This window comes from Nipponia nippon, unplaced genomic scaffold, assembly GCF_047370975.1.
Source record: "Nipponia nippon isolate SJK-2023a ecotype South Korea unplaced genomic scaffold, ASM4737097v1 scaffold_15, whole genome shotgun sequence".
NCBI classification, from domain to species: Eukaryota; Metazoa; Chordata; class Aves; order Pelecaniformes; family Threskiornithidae; genus Nipponia; species Nipponia nippon.
In genome coordinates, this window is record NW_028262331.1 from 13,055,945 (window position 1) to 13,071,964 (window position 16,020).

Sequence of the window (16,020 nt, forward strand, 5' to 3'; positions counted from 1 at the left end):
GGTATATGTGGTGTATTCTTTGGTGGAATGGTCTTTAGAGCTGGGGCATGGCTTGGTACATCTCCCACACTGCTGCCCCATTAGCTTGTTCTCCCACATGGAACAGGAGCATTCTCTGGACTCCTGGCTAGCAGGAACAGCCCGGTCTCCTGCACGGTGCTGATGAGTCTCATTTCTGACCCAGGTCCCATTCATCGCCTTCTACAGAAAGGAGTATGTGGAGCCAGAGCTGCACATCAATGACCTGTGGAGGGTCTGGCAGTGGGATGAGAAGGTGAGGAGTGTGTTCACTGCTTGTTATCCATCAACAGTTAACATGTCTTCCCACCTAGCCTGATACTTTCAGCAGATTGTGTTTTGGCTGTGGAGACCTCATGTGCTTTTTTTTACCCATGGCTTTTTTGCATGTTTGCTGTCATGTGGTGGTAAAGGGTTATCTGACAAAAGAGGGTTCAAAACAGTCTTTCCGCTTCACCGAGTTCCTTTTGTGTAGTGGCCTTTCCTGCAAGGAGTGCAGGTTCCTTCTCTGCTGTCAGGTAGATCCAAACCTTGATTCCTCCCCCCTGCCCAGTTAACAGAATCGATCTCTGAGATGAGACCTGCCACACATGTTACATCTGGGCTTGGCTGTAGATGAAGATTTTTGTGATTATTTTTATATGACAAATATCCCAAGATCCTGGGAGACTGTGTTTGGGAAGAGAGGAGACAGATGTGACACAACCGCTATGGTGCGTTTCACTGGAAGTCTTTGTTCTCATATTAGTGGACCCAGCTGAAGATCCGCAAGCAGAACCTGACACGTCTGTTTGAGAAGATGCAGGCATACCAGTATGAACAAATCTCTGCTGACCCAGACAAGCCCTTGGCTGATGGAATAAGGGCCCTGGATACTACTGACATGGAGAGGTATGGTGCCATGATTTTCTTATATTCATTCCAAAACAACTTAAAATGTGCATTAACTTGCCCAAACAGCACAGGCTCTCTGGCCACTGCAGCTCATTGACTTTAGCCTCCCCACAAAGCCAGTAATGAGAAATATTTAAAACTCATTTGGAAGATGAGCCGAAGCCCTCCCTCTGCCTGACCTGTACCAGAGCAGGTTCCTGGAGTGGTCTGACCATGGCTCAGCTGCAAGCAGGGTGTAACATGCTGGCTTTGCATGCCGTAGGCTGAAGGACGTGCAGTCCATGGACGAGCTGAAGGACGTGTATAATCACTTCCTGCTGTACTATGGGCGAGACATCCCCAAGATGCAGAATGCTGCCAAGGCTGCTCGAAAGAAGCAAAAGCGTATCCGAGAGGATGGTGAAGAGGAGGAAGGTTTGTCGCCAAACTTGATAGTCTCCTCATTGTGGACTGTTTGAAAATCCTGGTTCGAAAGAATAGTAAGAAAGTTTGTTGAAAAGCCCATTTTCTTGCACAGAGGATCTCTGCTGTTTGCTTCTGTCTCAAGTTAGTCCCAGGTCTTCCAGGCATCTCTGGAAATGGTTAAAATTTGCCGCACAAGGTGCTGCTTTTCGTTGGAGTGAATACCACCCCTTGTGGCAGGGTCCAAAGCAAAGATCAGCCACCTTGATGTGTGTTTTAATGTGCAACCCAGAGATACTGCTATTAAAACTGCAAAAGAGTGAAACTGAAGAAAAGATAACATTTTCAGGGTGCTTTTCTAACCCTGAATAATTTCAAGGCTACTGTGACCTTTGAGATGTGTTTGTGGAATTTAGGGACTCTGTTGCACAATGTAGGTTGTGTTTGATCCCTTCGCTGTGCTTCTGACACCCTGCAGCTGTCTGGATGCCTCTGTAAAGAGGCCTTGCTAAACATATCCTTCCCGTAGGTGAAGGGGAGGATGCAGAAGATGATGAGCAGAAAGGGCCAGAGCTGAAGCAGGCTTCCCGTCGGGATATGTACACCATCTGTCAAACAGCTGGGCTGGGTAAGGGCTGTGCTCCGTCATGCTGAACTCGCAGTGGCCTAGTCCACGTGCTCTTCTGGGTGGTGTGCCTTACCTGTAGAAGGAGGACTGGTAGTTTTACCCAGTATAAGCTACAGTACCCTTGTCCTCATCGTTTTTGTGTTTGTTTTTTTTTTTCCCCAGATGGCCTGGCTAAGAAGTTTGGTCTGACACCTGAACAGTTTGGAGAGAATCTCCGAGACAGTTACCAGCGTCATGAGACAGAGCAGTTCCCCGCAGAGCCCCTGGAGCTGGCCAAGGATTATGTGTGTGGGTCAGTGTGGGGGGATCTTCATTGAGGTTCTGCGGATGTGACACAGGGGAGGGGATCTGGGGGAACTCTCAATTCCTAAGCCTTCATGTTGCCCTTTATGCCTTTAGTCAATTCCCAAGCCCTGAAGCAGTGCTGGAAGGAGCCCGGTACATGGTGGCTTTGCAGATAGCCAGGGAGCCTTTGGTCAGACAGGTCCTGAGACAGACTTTCCAAGAAAGAGCCAAAATCAACATTTCACCAACCAAAAAGGGGAAGAAGGTAAGGAAGGGAGCTCTGACTCTGTGGGTCAATTCGGGGAAGGATCTAAATAACATACAAATGCTTGTTTTTTGCATCTGAAAACTTCTCCCACGTCAGTGACAATTGAATAAATCTTACAGCAGCATGTGAGCTGGTCTGTTGCAGAGGCGAGCTCAGCAGCATGCTGCGTTTTCAGTCTCAGCGTTTCATCAGACCTGATTCTTGCTGTTGAGATGTTGCCTTCAATTATTGGAACAGTCTCTGTTTCTCTGGGACTGGGAAAGAATTCCACTGTGTCCTGCTGGGGAAGGAAATGCAGACTGGCAGGCATAGGGGTTGAGGGGGTATTGAATAAAAACCATTGTCTGCTATGGTATACAGAAGGGTCTTTCTTCGTGAATGCCCTGCGTGCATGCTGACTGTCTCTCCTCTCTCTCCCAGGATATTGATGAAGCCCACTATGCTTATTCCTTTAAATACTTGAAGAACAAGCCTGTGAAGGAGCTGCGAGATGACCAGTTCCTGAAAATGAGCCTGGCAGAGGAGGAGGCACTGCTGACCATAGATATCAGCATTGACATGAAAGGAGTGGAGGGGTGAGTCCTCACTGGCTGTGCCGTCTGTGCCTTGGCAGAGCTCATTTATCCTGTGCTGCCATGCTTTTAGAGCTCCTCTGTAACCCACACTGCTCCTGGAAGCCGTGGCCTAGTGCTTTCCTGCACCTTAAAGCCAAGCAGCCTTTCAGGGTCTTGCTTTTTTCTTCATCTTAGTGAAAACTTGAGCAGACATCTGGCTTATTCATTTGAAGGCAACCTGAAGCCTGTAGGATTTTTGTGAAAGATGACGCTTGTTTCCCAGCCACCCTCACTGTGTGGCTCCTTGGTTCCCTCCCTGCGCATCTGAGCAGCCACACTGTGCAATATGGGTGTGCTGGAGTGGCTGTGGGTTACCCTGTGTTGCGCTGACCAGGCCTCTCTGTGCTGCTAGCATGGCATTCAGCTGCGATCTGTCTAGCAGCATAGCTTTTGCAGCTAAAGGAGTGTTTGATGGGAGGTTTGGCTCTTCTCTAAATTTTCCAGGCAGCTTCCTGAAACTGAGGTGCTGCTATCACATCCCTGTGCAGGAATCTGCCAGTGGTGGTGTCAGTGCAGGTGTTTGGAGCCCTTCTGTATCTCCCCCTCTCATTTCTTGCAGTTATGGTAGCGACCAGACGTACTTTGAGGAGATCAAACAGTTCTATTATCGGGATGAGTTCAGCCACCAGGTGCAGGAGTGGAATCGGCAGCGTACGATGGCCATCGAGCGGTCCCTCAACCAGTTCCTCTACGTGCAGATGGCTAAAGAGTTGAAGAACAAGCTGTTGGTGGAGGCCAAAGAGTATGTCCTCAAGGTGAGATGGGGGACAGGCATTTTGAGTCAGAGCTGGGGTTACAGGTGCTGACAGTCCTGCAGCATGCTGGGGAGAGCTACTGACAGGCCATGCACAGGCATTTGGGAAGGAGGAGGGGGCAGGCAGGGGTCTGAGTCTGGTCCTTTCCCAAGGATGGAGAGAAGAGCATATACCTCATTGGGAGGGAAGATGGGCTCCATGGTTCTGCAGAGCTGATCCCAGTCCTGGCAGAATATACTGTCTTGTTGCCCTGAGGAATACATGACCTTCCCTCCAGAGAAGGGTTATGCCAAAGCACCTGCAGTGGGTTTTCTCACTGCTCTCTCCTGTTCTCTGTTCTACCAGGCTTGCAGCCGGAAGCTGTACAACTGGCTAAAAGTAGCTTCATACCGTCCTGATCAGCAAGTGGAGGAAGATGATGATTTCATGGATGAAAACCAAGGGAAGGGGATTCGGGTGCTAGGCATTGCATTTTCCTCAGCCAGGTAGGAGGAAAGGAATTGCCTCTGGATCCATGTTCAGCTTTAGCAGTCCTCCATGTCTGAGTGATCTCTGTTTCTCAGGGACCACCCCGTGTTTTGTGCCCTTGTTAATGGAGAGGGTGAGGTTACAGACTTCCTCCGATTGCCACATTTCACAAAGAGAAGGAATGCCTGGCGTGAGGAAGAGAGGGAAAAGAAGGTGAGCCTTGGTGCGGCTATTGCCGAGATAAATATCTGGATGTTGCTTTTGGTACCGTACAATCCACTGTGGGCTGGAGAGGAACAGTCAGGCTGAAGACAGCTCAGGCCTCGTCACTCTCGCATGCAAAAATACTGCCTTTTTCCCACCCTGTAATTATTCTGGCAAAACAGTTATTTCCAGTTAGATTCTGATTAATCTCTTCTGCCCCTCTTACGGGGAGTGGTGGGGCCTTGCCATTACTGCGTTCTGTTAGTGTTGGGGTTTTGTGAGCTTCTGTGGTCCCAGTTACAGAAACCTTCTCCCCTTTCCCTGATCACATTATAATAGCAAGAGGCTCTGCGACCTCCTGGAGCTTGGGGCATGCTTTTGACTTCCATTCCCTACTTACAATGATTTCCTGTAACACCAGACCATGAGGCCATCAGTCTTTGCCCTGCAGAGCCTTCCTGTTTCTCCTTACAGTAGTCAGGAGCTGCAAGGCCTGTGGAGACGGCATTTAGCCACGTTCATGTCGTGGTGGCAGATCCGGGTGGCAGTGGGTGAGGATTTGCCCTATGAAATAGGAGCCCAGGACTGGTAGCCCAGTACGGAAACCCTCTAGCTTTTCTACTCTGACCTGTCTTACTTCCCTTTCCAGGCCCAGGATATTGAAACGTTGAAAAAATTCCTCCTGAACAAGAAGCCTCATGTGGTGACAATTGCAGGCGAGAACAGGTCAGTCTTTGTGTTCCTTCCACTTTCCAGTCTCTTTGCAGTCCTTTCCTCATGTCTGTCCACATTTCATTGTTTCTGTCTGTGGTGTGAGGTCACCCATTGGGGTTATCTCCCTAAGTGATTTCAGGACCCAGCTTTGCACTCTCCCCTCATCCCCTTGGCCATCTCTCCCTAGGGATGCTCAGATGCTGATGGAGGATGTAAAAAGAATTGTTCATGAGCTGGATCAAGGGCAGCAGCTGTCCTCTATCGGGGTGGAGCTGGTGGACAACGAACTGGCCATCCTCTACATGAACAGCAAGAAGTCTGAGGTGAACCTTCTGTTATTCTAGCTATCCCTTATTCTGTCGCTCATTTGTGCTGTCTCATCCTCCATTTGTTGTGCTGACCCTGCCTTCTGTCATCTGCTGCGTCATGTAATCCATCTAGATAGTGATGTACTGATCTTTTGGGTGAAGGCAAAATGTCTTATTTAGACTTCCCTGAAGAGATCAGCACCAGCAGATGTACAAAGTAGATATTGATGTAGTCTGAAATGAATCTTGCTCAGCTGAGTGGATGGGGTTGTTTCATTCCTAGTTGCAGCAGAGTTCCTGGGAGCCTTTGACCTCAGTTCTCTTTGCCCTGAGCACCAAATGCTTCCCTAGTTCCAGTCCCTGTCTGATGTGTCTTTGCTACTTGTGCTACAAAGTGTGAAAACACCATCAGGGTTTTCCCTCATTCTCTGGCCTTTTGCAGAACGAGTTCCGGGATTACCCACCTCTGCTGCGTCAAGCCGTCTCCCTTGCTCGCCGCATTCAGGACCCCCTCATAGAGTTTGCCCAGGTCTGCAGCTCCGATGAGGATATTCTCTGCCTAAAACTCCACCCTCTGCAGGTAACTTTGCCTTGAGAGATCCTTCTCTGCAAGAGAAAGTGGCCTGGGAGGCCTGGGACAGTTTGCTGCCAAAGAAAAGTATTCCAAGTTGAACTGGTGCAAGTTCTGCCTGTTCTATGCCATGTTCAGGCTACACAGCACCTTTTTTTTTTTTTTTTTCTTCTCTTCTCCTTTCTTCCCCCCCGTCAGCTCATCTGCCTCCTGCCTTTAGGCTGTTCTTAGGGGTAACTCTGAGGTGCAGTACAGCTCCTCAGAGCCATTCTGTTGTGTTTGGCTCAGCTTGCTTATGGCAAAGTGTTGCACACATCTCCTTGCGAGGCTAACAGCTCTCCTTTCTGTCAGGAGCACGTGGTGAAGGAGGAACTGCTGAATGCCCTCTACTGCGAATTCATAAACCGTGTGAATGAGGTGGGAGTGGATGTCAATCGGGCGATTGCTCACCCTCACAGCCAGGCTTTGCTGCAGTATGTGTGTGGCCTGGGACCACGCAAAGGCACTCATCTGCTAAAGGTAAGGAGGCTTCTGTCTATGCGTACAAAAACAATGCATCATCAATAATGTGCGAGTTGGCCTGATGGCAGTGCTGCTACGAGCTGAGTCAGGGTCCCGTGTGCCAGATGCAGCTGACAGCTCCGTTGGCGTGTGTTTTAGTATGTGTTATCTCACTGTGCCGAACCCTGAAGCTGTGCATGGGCTTATGTCCTTGATAGACCCAAGCAACTCAGCAGATCTGTCAATCCTAGCTAGCTCCTGAACCCACAGGAACGGATGCACTGTTACAGTACCAAGATGCCTCCGTAGTGTAGAAAACACAAGGCAAGAAGCCAACACTTTTCCTGAGAGTTGGAGCTGTTCCATGGGGAGTCGTCTCCTTTCATACAATGAAAGGGGGCAACAAGTGATGAGTTGTGATGGGCTTGATTATGTCAGATGCTTTGAACACTTCAGTGTCCGGTGTGAGTCCTCTGCTTTTCCTGGGGAACCCTTGTGTTTGAATACCAGGGTTTATACTGTTACGTCTTTCTCCAGATCTTAAAACAAAACAACACGCGTCTGGAGAACAGGACCCAGCTGGTTACGATGTGTCACATGGGACCCAAGGTGTTTATCAACTGTGCTGGCTTCATCAAAATTGACACAGCATCGCTGGGTGATAGGTGGGTATTGGGTTGCGTTCAATGTCATACGAGGTATGGAGTTAGCATGAGCGACAGGCTGAAGCAATCTTGTTCTGTGGAGTCCGTGTTCCCAGGAGCTTCTGTGTGGCCCCTCTGATCACTGGCCAAGTTCAGATATTGCTGGTTATTAATCTGATTCTTAAGGGCAGCTAAACTCACACAGCAATGTGAGCTGCAGAACATTAATTATATAGCTTGATATGGTTTGAAAGACCCTTTGTGGTCAAAAGGAACTAAACTAAAAACAGTTGTTCCCTAACATAAGTCGTCATGCACGTCCGTCAGTAACCTGTGTGCACTTTTGCTTAGTTTCTGCCTAGTCCTTCCATCAGTATTTTATTTTTCTAAAGTTTCAAACTTGAGGCATAACTTGGCAATTTAGCTTCCTCTTAAACTAGTGGCAATACTGGGAAGTTTGTAGAGCATTAGGTTGCAGGCAACTAAACGAGATGTGTGTTTGGAGGACAGTGGTAACCTAGTTTCTAAATCTCTAGCTGACTGCTTTGCGCAGAAGGGTCGCTTGTCGGAAACATGCTTTCTCTAGGGCTGGTACAGTATCCTTCTTGCCTTTGAAAAGCAGTCTGAGAAAAGACACCTGCCTGAATCCTTACGCTGAGTGATCCCACCGCGCTAGGTGCCTGGTTCTTGCAGGATACAAATCCCAGACGTGCGGGGGGAAAGTGTAGATTCCTGCAAACAGCTGGATGCGGATGGCTGCACTGCCAGTTGGCAACACTTAATTTGTATGAGGAGAGAAACTGTAGAGAGCTGTGTGGTCATAGAGCAGCTATAGCACACAAAGTGATAGAATCTAGATAGCATCCAAAACGTCTGGCTGTAGCTTTGCTGTGCAGGAACTGCTGGCTGGAATTTGTCATGTCTTGTCTTGGCTCCTGCTGATTTAGCAACGAGGAATTCATTGTGTCCTTTTTAGAGTAGTTTGTTCCACTGAGGGCAGCAGTGGCAAAGCAGCCACATAGCCAGTAGTGGTGCTCAACAGTGTGATTTATCATTGAGCTGAAGCAGGTGACTCTGGAACCCTGCAGAGTCCTTATCTGCACATCGCGTTGGTTTCATTTCAGTACTGATTCCTACATCGAAGTCCTAGATGGGTCTAGGGTCCATCCTGAAACTTACGAATGGGCAAGAAAAATGGCAGTGGATGCCTTAGAATACGATGAGTCGGCAGAGGACGCTAATCCCGCAGGGGCTTTAGAGGAGATCTTGGAAAACCCCGAGCGTCTGAAAGACCTGGATCTTGATGCCTTTGCTGAAGAACTGGAAAGACAGGTGCGCTGGGGGTTCCTGGTGCTGAGAAACAGAGGGGAAGCTCTGCTGCCCAGCTCAGTTTCTTATGTTTTCTAGCTGGTGACCCTTATCCTTTTTAGGAGCTAAGCATTTAGCTGTTGCCGTTGTAAAATGTATAAACAGCCATGACAAATATTCAGTGTCTGACAATGGCATGTAGTAAATGCTTACAGAAAGTACAGTTGGGGCAGTGGGAGGAAGGAGGCAGGAGATGGTAATTAGACCATTTAAGCTGTTCTCCCTGAAATTATCTAACTTTTTTCTGAATGTATTGGTACTTTTGACCTCCTCAACATCCTGTGACTGAGTTCCACAGTTTGATGGTACCCTATGCATTCCTCTTTTTTTAAACTTGCTGTTTGATAAGTTCCTTGAGTTCTTTCATAACTTATACTGGATTCTCTCACCTCCTTCACCTCCTTCCTGCTGCTCATGGCTTTATAACCTTTGAATACCACACAGGGCTACGGTGACAAGCATATCACTTTATATGACATTCGAGCTGAACTAAGCTGCAGGTACAAGGACCTGAGAACCCCATACCGTTCTCCAAACACAGAAGAGGTCTTCAATATGCTGACCAAAGAAACTCCGGAGACTTTTTATATAGGTACATCCCTGTTTACATCCCTAGTTTCTGTCATCCTAAATTGACTTAGGATGTATAAAGGTGGGGCAGAGGGATCTTGGTAAAGGCGATGTTGGGACGGTGCGATGGTTGCATGTATGTGAAGCAGCTTTTCAAGTACCTGGGTGCTGTCCTAACGCCTTCACGAACAACTCCCTTAGATCAAGGGAACTGCCCAGCCCTGCAGTTGGCTTTCAGTTTTTCATTCTTTCCTTCTCTCCCATCACACCACAGGTAAAATGATCATCTGCAACGTGACTGGGATAGCCCACAGGCGGCCGCAAGGAGAAAGCTATGACCAGGCAATACGGAACGATGAAACTGGCCTTTGGCAGTGTCCTTTCTGTCAGCAGGATAACTTCCCAGAGCTCAGCGAGGTGGGGCTGCTTCTCCTAATGGGCCTGCCTTTGTCAGGAGTCTGCTATCGTCAGGCTTCGGTGTTTTGTAGGGCTCTTGGGAGGCAAGGCATCAGAGCCAAGATTGTGTCTGCAGTGCCCCAGGATCCAAACCTGAATGTGGCCTTTGGCTGCAAATATAATCTGTTCCACTTTTGACTAATTACTTCAGTATAGATTTGATAGGTCCTTTATGGCTACATTATGGATTTTAGTGAACTGGGCTAGGAGTGAAATGGCCCTGGGGCTAAGCTGACCAGTTCTTTGCAAATACGTACAGCAGGCTTGTTTGTGGTCCAGGATTGTGTTTTATGCAGAGAAACTGCCTGTGACACTGAGAACAGAAGGTTGTTCTGCCACCTTCTCAATTTTAAGAACTTATCTGGACTCCCTGCTGCTTAATGCAGCTCTACTTTAGATCTCTTCTAAACACTGCTGAATTCCAGCCTTGGTAATCCACGGCTTTAAAACCCTATAGCGTTCATTAGAAACCAGCCCTAGCTGCAGGCTTGTGTTCAGGGTCTGAAAATGTTCTGACCTTCCTGGTTGCAAAGCCCCATAAGCTGAGCAGAACCAAAGTAGTAAGATTGCATTAGTGGGTAGCATTCATTGAAGTCCTCCATCCCTTGCCCTTCCACACGTCTCTCCTGGTTGCACCAGTTTGCTGACACAGCTTTTGGACTTGGTTGAGTGTGAGCTGCTGAGGCTATTTTGTTTCCATGCTGAATGACTTCTGCTTTTGTCTTGCTCAAGGTTTGGAACCACTTTGACAGCGGTTCCTGCCCAGGTCAGGCCATTGGAGTGAAGACACGTCTGGATAATGGTGTCGCTGGCTTCATCCCAACAAAATTTCTTAGTGATAAGGTGGTCAAGCGGCCAGAAGAAAGGGTGAAGGTATGAAAGCAGTGGATTTTCACATATCCAGCAAGAGCTGGAAGAGCCTGGAGCCAATACCAAAGATTCAGAGTTTGGTTAATAACACTGTTCCCCAAATGACTTTTCAAACCTTATTTTCATTTAAGGACTTTAAATCAGCAGCAAGTTCAGGTTCTGGTTAGTGTCCTTCTCCCACAGTGCAAATCTCTCGGCAGAGAGATCTTGCTCAGGACAGGGGCTGGGGTTCTGAAAGAAACAATCATATGTCTTTATCACATGATAAAATAGAGGTTTAACATCTTTGCTGTCTTTTGGGGTCTCCCTGACAGTCCATGCAGGTGATGGATAATCCTGTAAGCTCAGAGGTCTCTTAGCACTTCTTCAGAGAGTCATTAACTTCAGCACGGTTAACTGCACTAAGACATTGCAGTTTTTGTGGTCATATTTTCTGTTTCCCATTTTATTAGAGCAATCCTTTGGGTATCTTCCACTCTTTCTAAACAGACTTAACTACTTTCCCTCACGTCTTGAAGTCCAGTTTTGCTGTTCCCATTGTTAAAGATAGGTAAAATAGCAAACTTAATTAACCTCAGCCTCCAGACATGCAGTTTGCTGTGTGGTATGGAGCACAAGCAGCAGACGTGCTGGAGAACTGCCCATTTTTCCTTTAATCTCTCTTGATTCTAGTCATCTTGGGGATCAGTTGATTTTCGGTTCATATGGAAGGATCACTTTTAAAGGTTGTATCAGTCTGAAGTATGTGAGGTAATTTTTACCTCCTTATTGGCAGCGTGACCCCGCACTGATTGCTCTGTAGTGCAGGGAGGATAGCGTATCAGCCAAACCTGCTGATCAGCTTTGCCTGCCCCTCACCTGCAGGTAGGAATGACCGTTCACTGCAGGATTATGAAGATCGACATTGAAAAGTTCAGTGCAGACCTGACCTGCAGGACCTCAGACTTGATGGATAAGAACAATGAGTGGAAACTGCCTAAAGACACCTACTACGACTTTGACTCTGAGGCAGCAGATCACAAACAGGAAGAAGACCTGAAAAGAAAGCAACAGCGGACAAGTGAGTCTGATTTTTCTCTCCCTCGTAATGCCAGCCTTCCCAGCGTGCTTCAGGGAATAAGCACAATTAGACATATAGTTGCAATAAAGCAGTTCCTCTTGGAAGCCTAAACGCTCTGCTTTGTCCCCTAGCATACATCAAGAGAGTAATTGCTCACCCATCATTCCACAACATTAGCTTCAAGCAAGCCGAGAAGATGATGGAGACCATGGACCAAGGGGATGTGATTATTCGGCCAAGTAGCAAAGGGGAGAACCACCTGACTGTCACCTGGAAGGTGAACGATGGGATTTACCAGCACGTGGATGTCCGAGAAGAGGGCAAGGAGAATGCCTTCAGCCTGGGCTCCACGCTTTGGATTAACACAGAGGTAAGAGCCCTGCAGAGCATGCCTGGGAAGGAGAAGTACCTGTTTGGCAGGGACAGGTTGGCACAGCCTTTCTGTCCTTGCAGCTGCTTTCGGACTGTTGGAGAGTAACTTCCATTGCAGTTCTCCAGATTCTTAGACGATACTTAGCTCTTTTATTCTTTTCCTCAAAGCATCCAGCCTTGCTGTGCAGAATGTATGACTGAGAGCTGTATACTAGAATAAGAGTTCCTCATCATGCACCCTAAATACCTCTTTAAATATGTTTGTTCAAAGGAGTTTGAAGACCTGGATGAAATTGTTGCTCGCTACGTCCAGCCAATGGCTTCTTTTGCCAGAGACCTGTTGAATCACAAATACTATCAGGACTGCAACGGCGGAGATAAGAAGGTAAGCCTGTCCCAGGGTGTGGTAGCTTCTGTAGAAGATACAGGAGCGTTATATAAATTTCTTTGTCTCAGGACAGGTCTTAAACTCTTTGTCTGGCACGAGCTGCTGCTGGAGTGAGCTCTCTGATCTTCCTCTTGTCACTGGGGCTTGGCAGTCACTTTCCAGCTGTAGGTGTCAGGAGGATTCTGTCTGGGAGCAGTGGAGTTAGGACAGCAATGGGAGTATAGTGTGCTACAGCGGTGTGCCAGAGCAGCAAAGGGTTGCCGTGTCAGCAAATATCACTGAAAGGAGAGTAATTGGCTTTCTGTGACCTGGTGACATTTGTGCACCAACCCTGCGCAGAAACAGTGCAGTTGGTGGTCCTTGTTGGATTGCTAGCATCAGGGCTGGGTGGAAAAAGGGCTGACCACAGCATGGAGGGTAGGCTCTGTGTGTTCCTAAAAATGTAGGCTCTCCCTGAGCATTTCTCTTCCTCTCTCTCTAATTAGAAGCTGGAAGAGCTGCTGATAAAGACCAAGAAAGAGAAGCCAACATTTATTCCCTACTTTATCAGTGCCTGTAAAGATCTACCTGGCAAATTCCTCTTGGGATATCAGCCTCGAGGCAAACCAAGGTAAGTGAGAGGCAAGCCCAGCAGCTGCAGCTAAGTACTCAGTACCACACCTCAAGTTATTGCTGCCAGTGTCTCTTCCAGCTCTGTCAGTATCCCCACAAGTCAGGCCTCCCCTTACCCAGGGTTTGGCCTCCTGATGGACCCATGTCTAGCAGTAAAGCTCACCCAGGAGACACTTATGTTTCTAACCAGCTGGCTGACACAAGCAGTACTGCCCTGTGCAGGGGGTGTCACCGGCATATAGCAGTGATTGATAGCTTTTTGCATGGAAAGGCGTGGTATTTTGGAGCAATGGTTTGAAAACAAAATGAAAGTGTCTTGGGTAGGTCTATCTGTTCATTATCAGTACTGCCATCGCCTGAGTTTGTAAGGTCTTACCTGTTCTGACTGTGACCTCTTAGTGTGAGGGTGCTGTACAGTGGCAGGTATGGCTCTGAAGCAGCCTGTCATCTCTTGTGCTCTCATGCATTCACTGCTCCTCACAGGATAGAGTATGTGACAGTGACACCAGAAGGATTCCGCTACCGGGGCCAGGTCTTCCCTACCGTGAATGGACTCTTCCGATGGTTTAAGGATCATTATCAGGACCCTGTTCCAGGTGAGCATCCGAAAACCTGAGTACCTCAGCTGTCTGTTTCCTGGGTGTCACACAGTAGGGGCAGTTAGTAAAGGAAAATACCAAATTTCATGTTCTTTGTCCCTGAAATGTGTCCTAGTATTTTCTATATGTGGGAAGTTTCAAAGCAGTGTTTAAGTGTTTGGCTTCCATGGCCCCATTGAGAGCTCTCCTGAGAGTTAACCTTTCAGCGAAGTGGGCCATGCAGCAAAAGCTGGACTTGTCCCTTTCCCTTAGCCTTCCCCACCATACAACCCTCATACGCCATTCCCTGGTAAAATAGCATCTTGCCAGTACAAGTGTTGCCTGCATTTTTTTCAAATCTTGAGCTTCAGGCCAATAGCAGCTATTCTGTGAGAACGAATGTATCTCTCTTGGTTTATATTTTATGCAGGTATTACCCCCAGCAGTAGCAGTCGGACCAGAACTCCAGCCTCCATTAATGCTACTCCAGCTAACATTAACCTGGCAGGTCAGTGCGGGCCTTTCCTGGTTGGAATTGGGATGCGAACTCCTTTTCCAGGCTCTGCTTTGTCTAACATGATGGGTCTTTCTTGCAGACCTGACCCGTGCAGTGAACGCTCTACCGCAGAACATGACCTCCCAGATGTTCAGTGCCATCGCTGCCGTGACAGGCCAGGGACAGAACCCAAATGCCACCCCTGCGCAGTGGGCATCCAGTCAGTTTGGCTACGGAGGCAGTGGAGGTGGCAGCAGCGCGTACCATGTAGGTGTCACTTAAGTTTCTGAGAGGAGGTGCTTCTCAGCACTCAGCACTGAGCACTGGCTTCTCCTTGCTGCTAGAAACCATCCTGTGGGGGCTCCCCTGGGAGTGTAAGGGGTTACTCATTGCCTGGGATCATCCAGTCCTGGCTGTGTACCTGTGGTGCTGCACAGGGGAGCCTGGCTGGATTCTTGGACTGGGTTTCTTCTTGCCTTCTGTGGCTGAGGAAATGAGGCAGGTAATACAGCTCTGCTCTGGGGAGAGTTGAAGCAAGTCGCAAGTTGGTCTGGCCCCCAAGGAATTTGGCAGGGTGGAGAGGCGAGATCCAGCAGTCAGGGCACACAACCTTCTGATTGTGCCCCTGAATTGGCAACGTGAGCTGCCAGTGGAAGAGATTAGCTGTGAAACTATGCGCTGAGTTTGCAGGGCTTTTCAGCTCAGCTTGCTAATCTCTGAGCTGCACCAGCAGGCAAACACCTCAGCCTGGCCAAACACCCAGAGGCTTTGCAGGCAATAAGATGGAATTGGACAGTTTCAGCTCACGCTGAAGCCTTTCCTCGTGTGGTGGTGCCTGCCTCCTCCCAGGCCATGCTGCCAGCTGACCCTGAGACTAAATCCAGCTGCAGAAGGACTGAGGTGCCTGGGTACAAAAAATGCACCCAGCCATTAGAGAGACCTAATGAAGAGGTGCTGCAAGACAAGGCTTGCAGGGAGGAGTGATCCTCTTTTAGACCACCTTGGAGGCTTTCACGGAGTTTGGCACAGTAAACACTGAGCTGGGGATAGGCAGGGACTGTGGATAACTCAATGTATTAATCATCAAGACAATCTGAAGGAAAAGGGAGGTGAAGAGACTAAGCACTCCATGGGACAAACGGTGAGCCAGCCAGCTTGGGATGTAGGAGCTGCTGTGCCTTCTCTGCAGCCCACAGGAGAAGAATTCATCTGTTCTTCATGCCCACTGCAGAACATCGTTTCTGCTAGCTTGCCCCGTGTCTCCTGTGCCCACCCCTTGCAGCCCTTACCTTTGCTTAGCTTAAGCATCTCCCCTTGTACCCTGGGTGAGATGAACACGGAAGGCAGCTGCAGTGGCCCTGCTGGTCCGGGTTGGGTGGGCAATCGGGAGCTCTCAGGGAAACAAATGTCCTGTGCTCCAGGGCTCTTTCTGCCCTGCAGCCCCCCGTTCCCTGGGCAGTGGTCACTGCAAACCTCTCCTTGCCAGATGAGGGGCTCCAGCAGGGCTGGGAGTGTGCTGCAAGGTCGCGCACCAGCCTCCGGGGCGAGTAGGGCGATGCGGAGCATGCCAGATGTCTGCCCCACAGCCTAGCAGGGTCTGCCCTCTGTCCCCTAACAGTATCTGTTCTCTGCAGGTCTTCACGACTCCAGCACAGCAACCGGTGGCCACCCCTCTGATGACCCCCAGTTACTCCTACACTACCCCCAGCCAGCCGATTACAACGCCCCAGTACCAGCTCCAGGCCAACACAACACCCCAGTCCACCCAGTCCCAGACACAGTCGCAGCCATCGTCCAGCTCCAGGCAGAGGCAGCAGCCAAAGTGAGTGGCTCCAGCGCTGGGTGCACGTATCTGTCTATGTCTCACCTTGATTGCTTTTGTTGATTTTTGTGGAACCAGCGTGGTGGGGTTACCTTGTGCCTTCCTGCATGGGACCCTTGGGAAGGGAGGGCAGGGAAGCTCTCCCGCTAGCATG

The 16,020-nt window shown here is 48.9% G+C and overlaps 1 protein-coding gene across 4 annotated transcripts in view; it reads left to right on the top strand.

Annotated features, from left to right (window-relative positions):
* SUPT6H (SPT6 homolog, histone chaperone and transcription elongation factor) overlaps window positions 1–16,020 on the top strand; it is a 30,358-nt gene that overhangs the window by 12,321 nt on the left and 2,017 nt on the right. For 2 of the 4 annotated variants that reach the window (XM_087752354.1, XM_087752356.1), the window contains exons 10-36: window positions 185–274; window positions 767–909; window positions 1,175–1,326; window positions 1,844–1,942; window positions 2,105–2,234; window positions 2,342–2,492; window positions 2,916–3,070; window positions 3,669–3,864; window positions 4,210–4,349; window positions 4,428–4,545; window positions 5,186–5,262; window positions 5,438–5,573; window positions 6,001–6,138; window positions 6,481–6,648; window positions 7,168–7,295; window positions 8,399–8,606; window positions 9,087–9,234; window positions 9,487–9,629; window positions 10,401–10,541; window positions 11,403–11,598; window positions 11,730–11,968; window positions 12,242–12,355; window positions 12,844–12,968; window positions 13,454–13,566; window positions 13,979–14,056; window positions 14,145–14,311; window positions 15,679–15,866. In XM_087752354.1, the coding sequence (XP_087608480.1) occupies window positions 185–274; window positions 767–909; window positions 1,175–1,326; window positions 1,844–1,942; window positions 2,105–2,234; window positions 2,342–2,492; window positions 2,916–3,070; window positions 3,669–3,864; window positions 4,210–4,349; window positions 4,428–4,545; window positions 5,186–5,262; window positions 5,438–5,573; window positions 6,001–6,138; window positions 6,481–6,648; window positions 7,168–7,295; window positions 8,399–8,606; window positions 9,087–9,234; window positions 9,487–9,629; window positions 10,401–10,541; window positions 11,403–11,598; window positions 11,730–11,968; window positions 12,242–12,355; window positions 12,844–12,968; window positions 13,454–13,566; window positions 13,979–14,056; window positions 14,145–14,311; window positions 15,679–15,866 (3,881 nt within the window). Of the gene's footprint in view, window positions 1–184; window positions 275–766; window positions 910–1,174; window positions 1,327–1,843; window positions 1,943–2,104; window positions 2,235–2,341; window positions 2,493–2,915; window positions 3,071–3,668; window positions 3,865–4,209; window positions 4,350–4,427; window positions 4,546–5,185; window positions 5,263–5,437; window positions 5,574–6,000; window positions 6,139–6,480; window positions 6,649–7,167; window positions 7,296–8,398; window positions 8,607–9,086; window positions 9,235–9,486; window positions 9,630–10,400; window positions 10,542–11,402; window positions 11,599–11,729; window positions 11,969–12,241; window positions 12,356–12,843; window positions 12,969–13,453; window positions 13,567–13,960; window positions 14,057–14,144; window positions 14,312–15,678; window positions 15,867–16,020 lie in introns of those variants that run through there. The other 2 variants (XM_087752357.1, XM_087752358.1) reach the window with 2 other exon arrangements.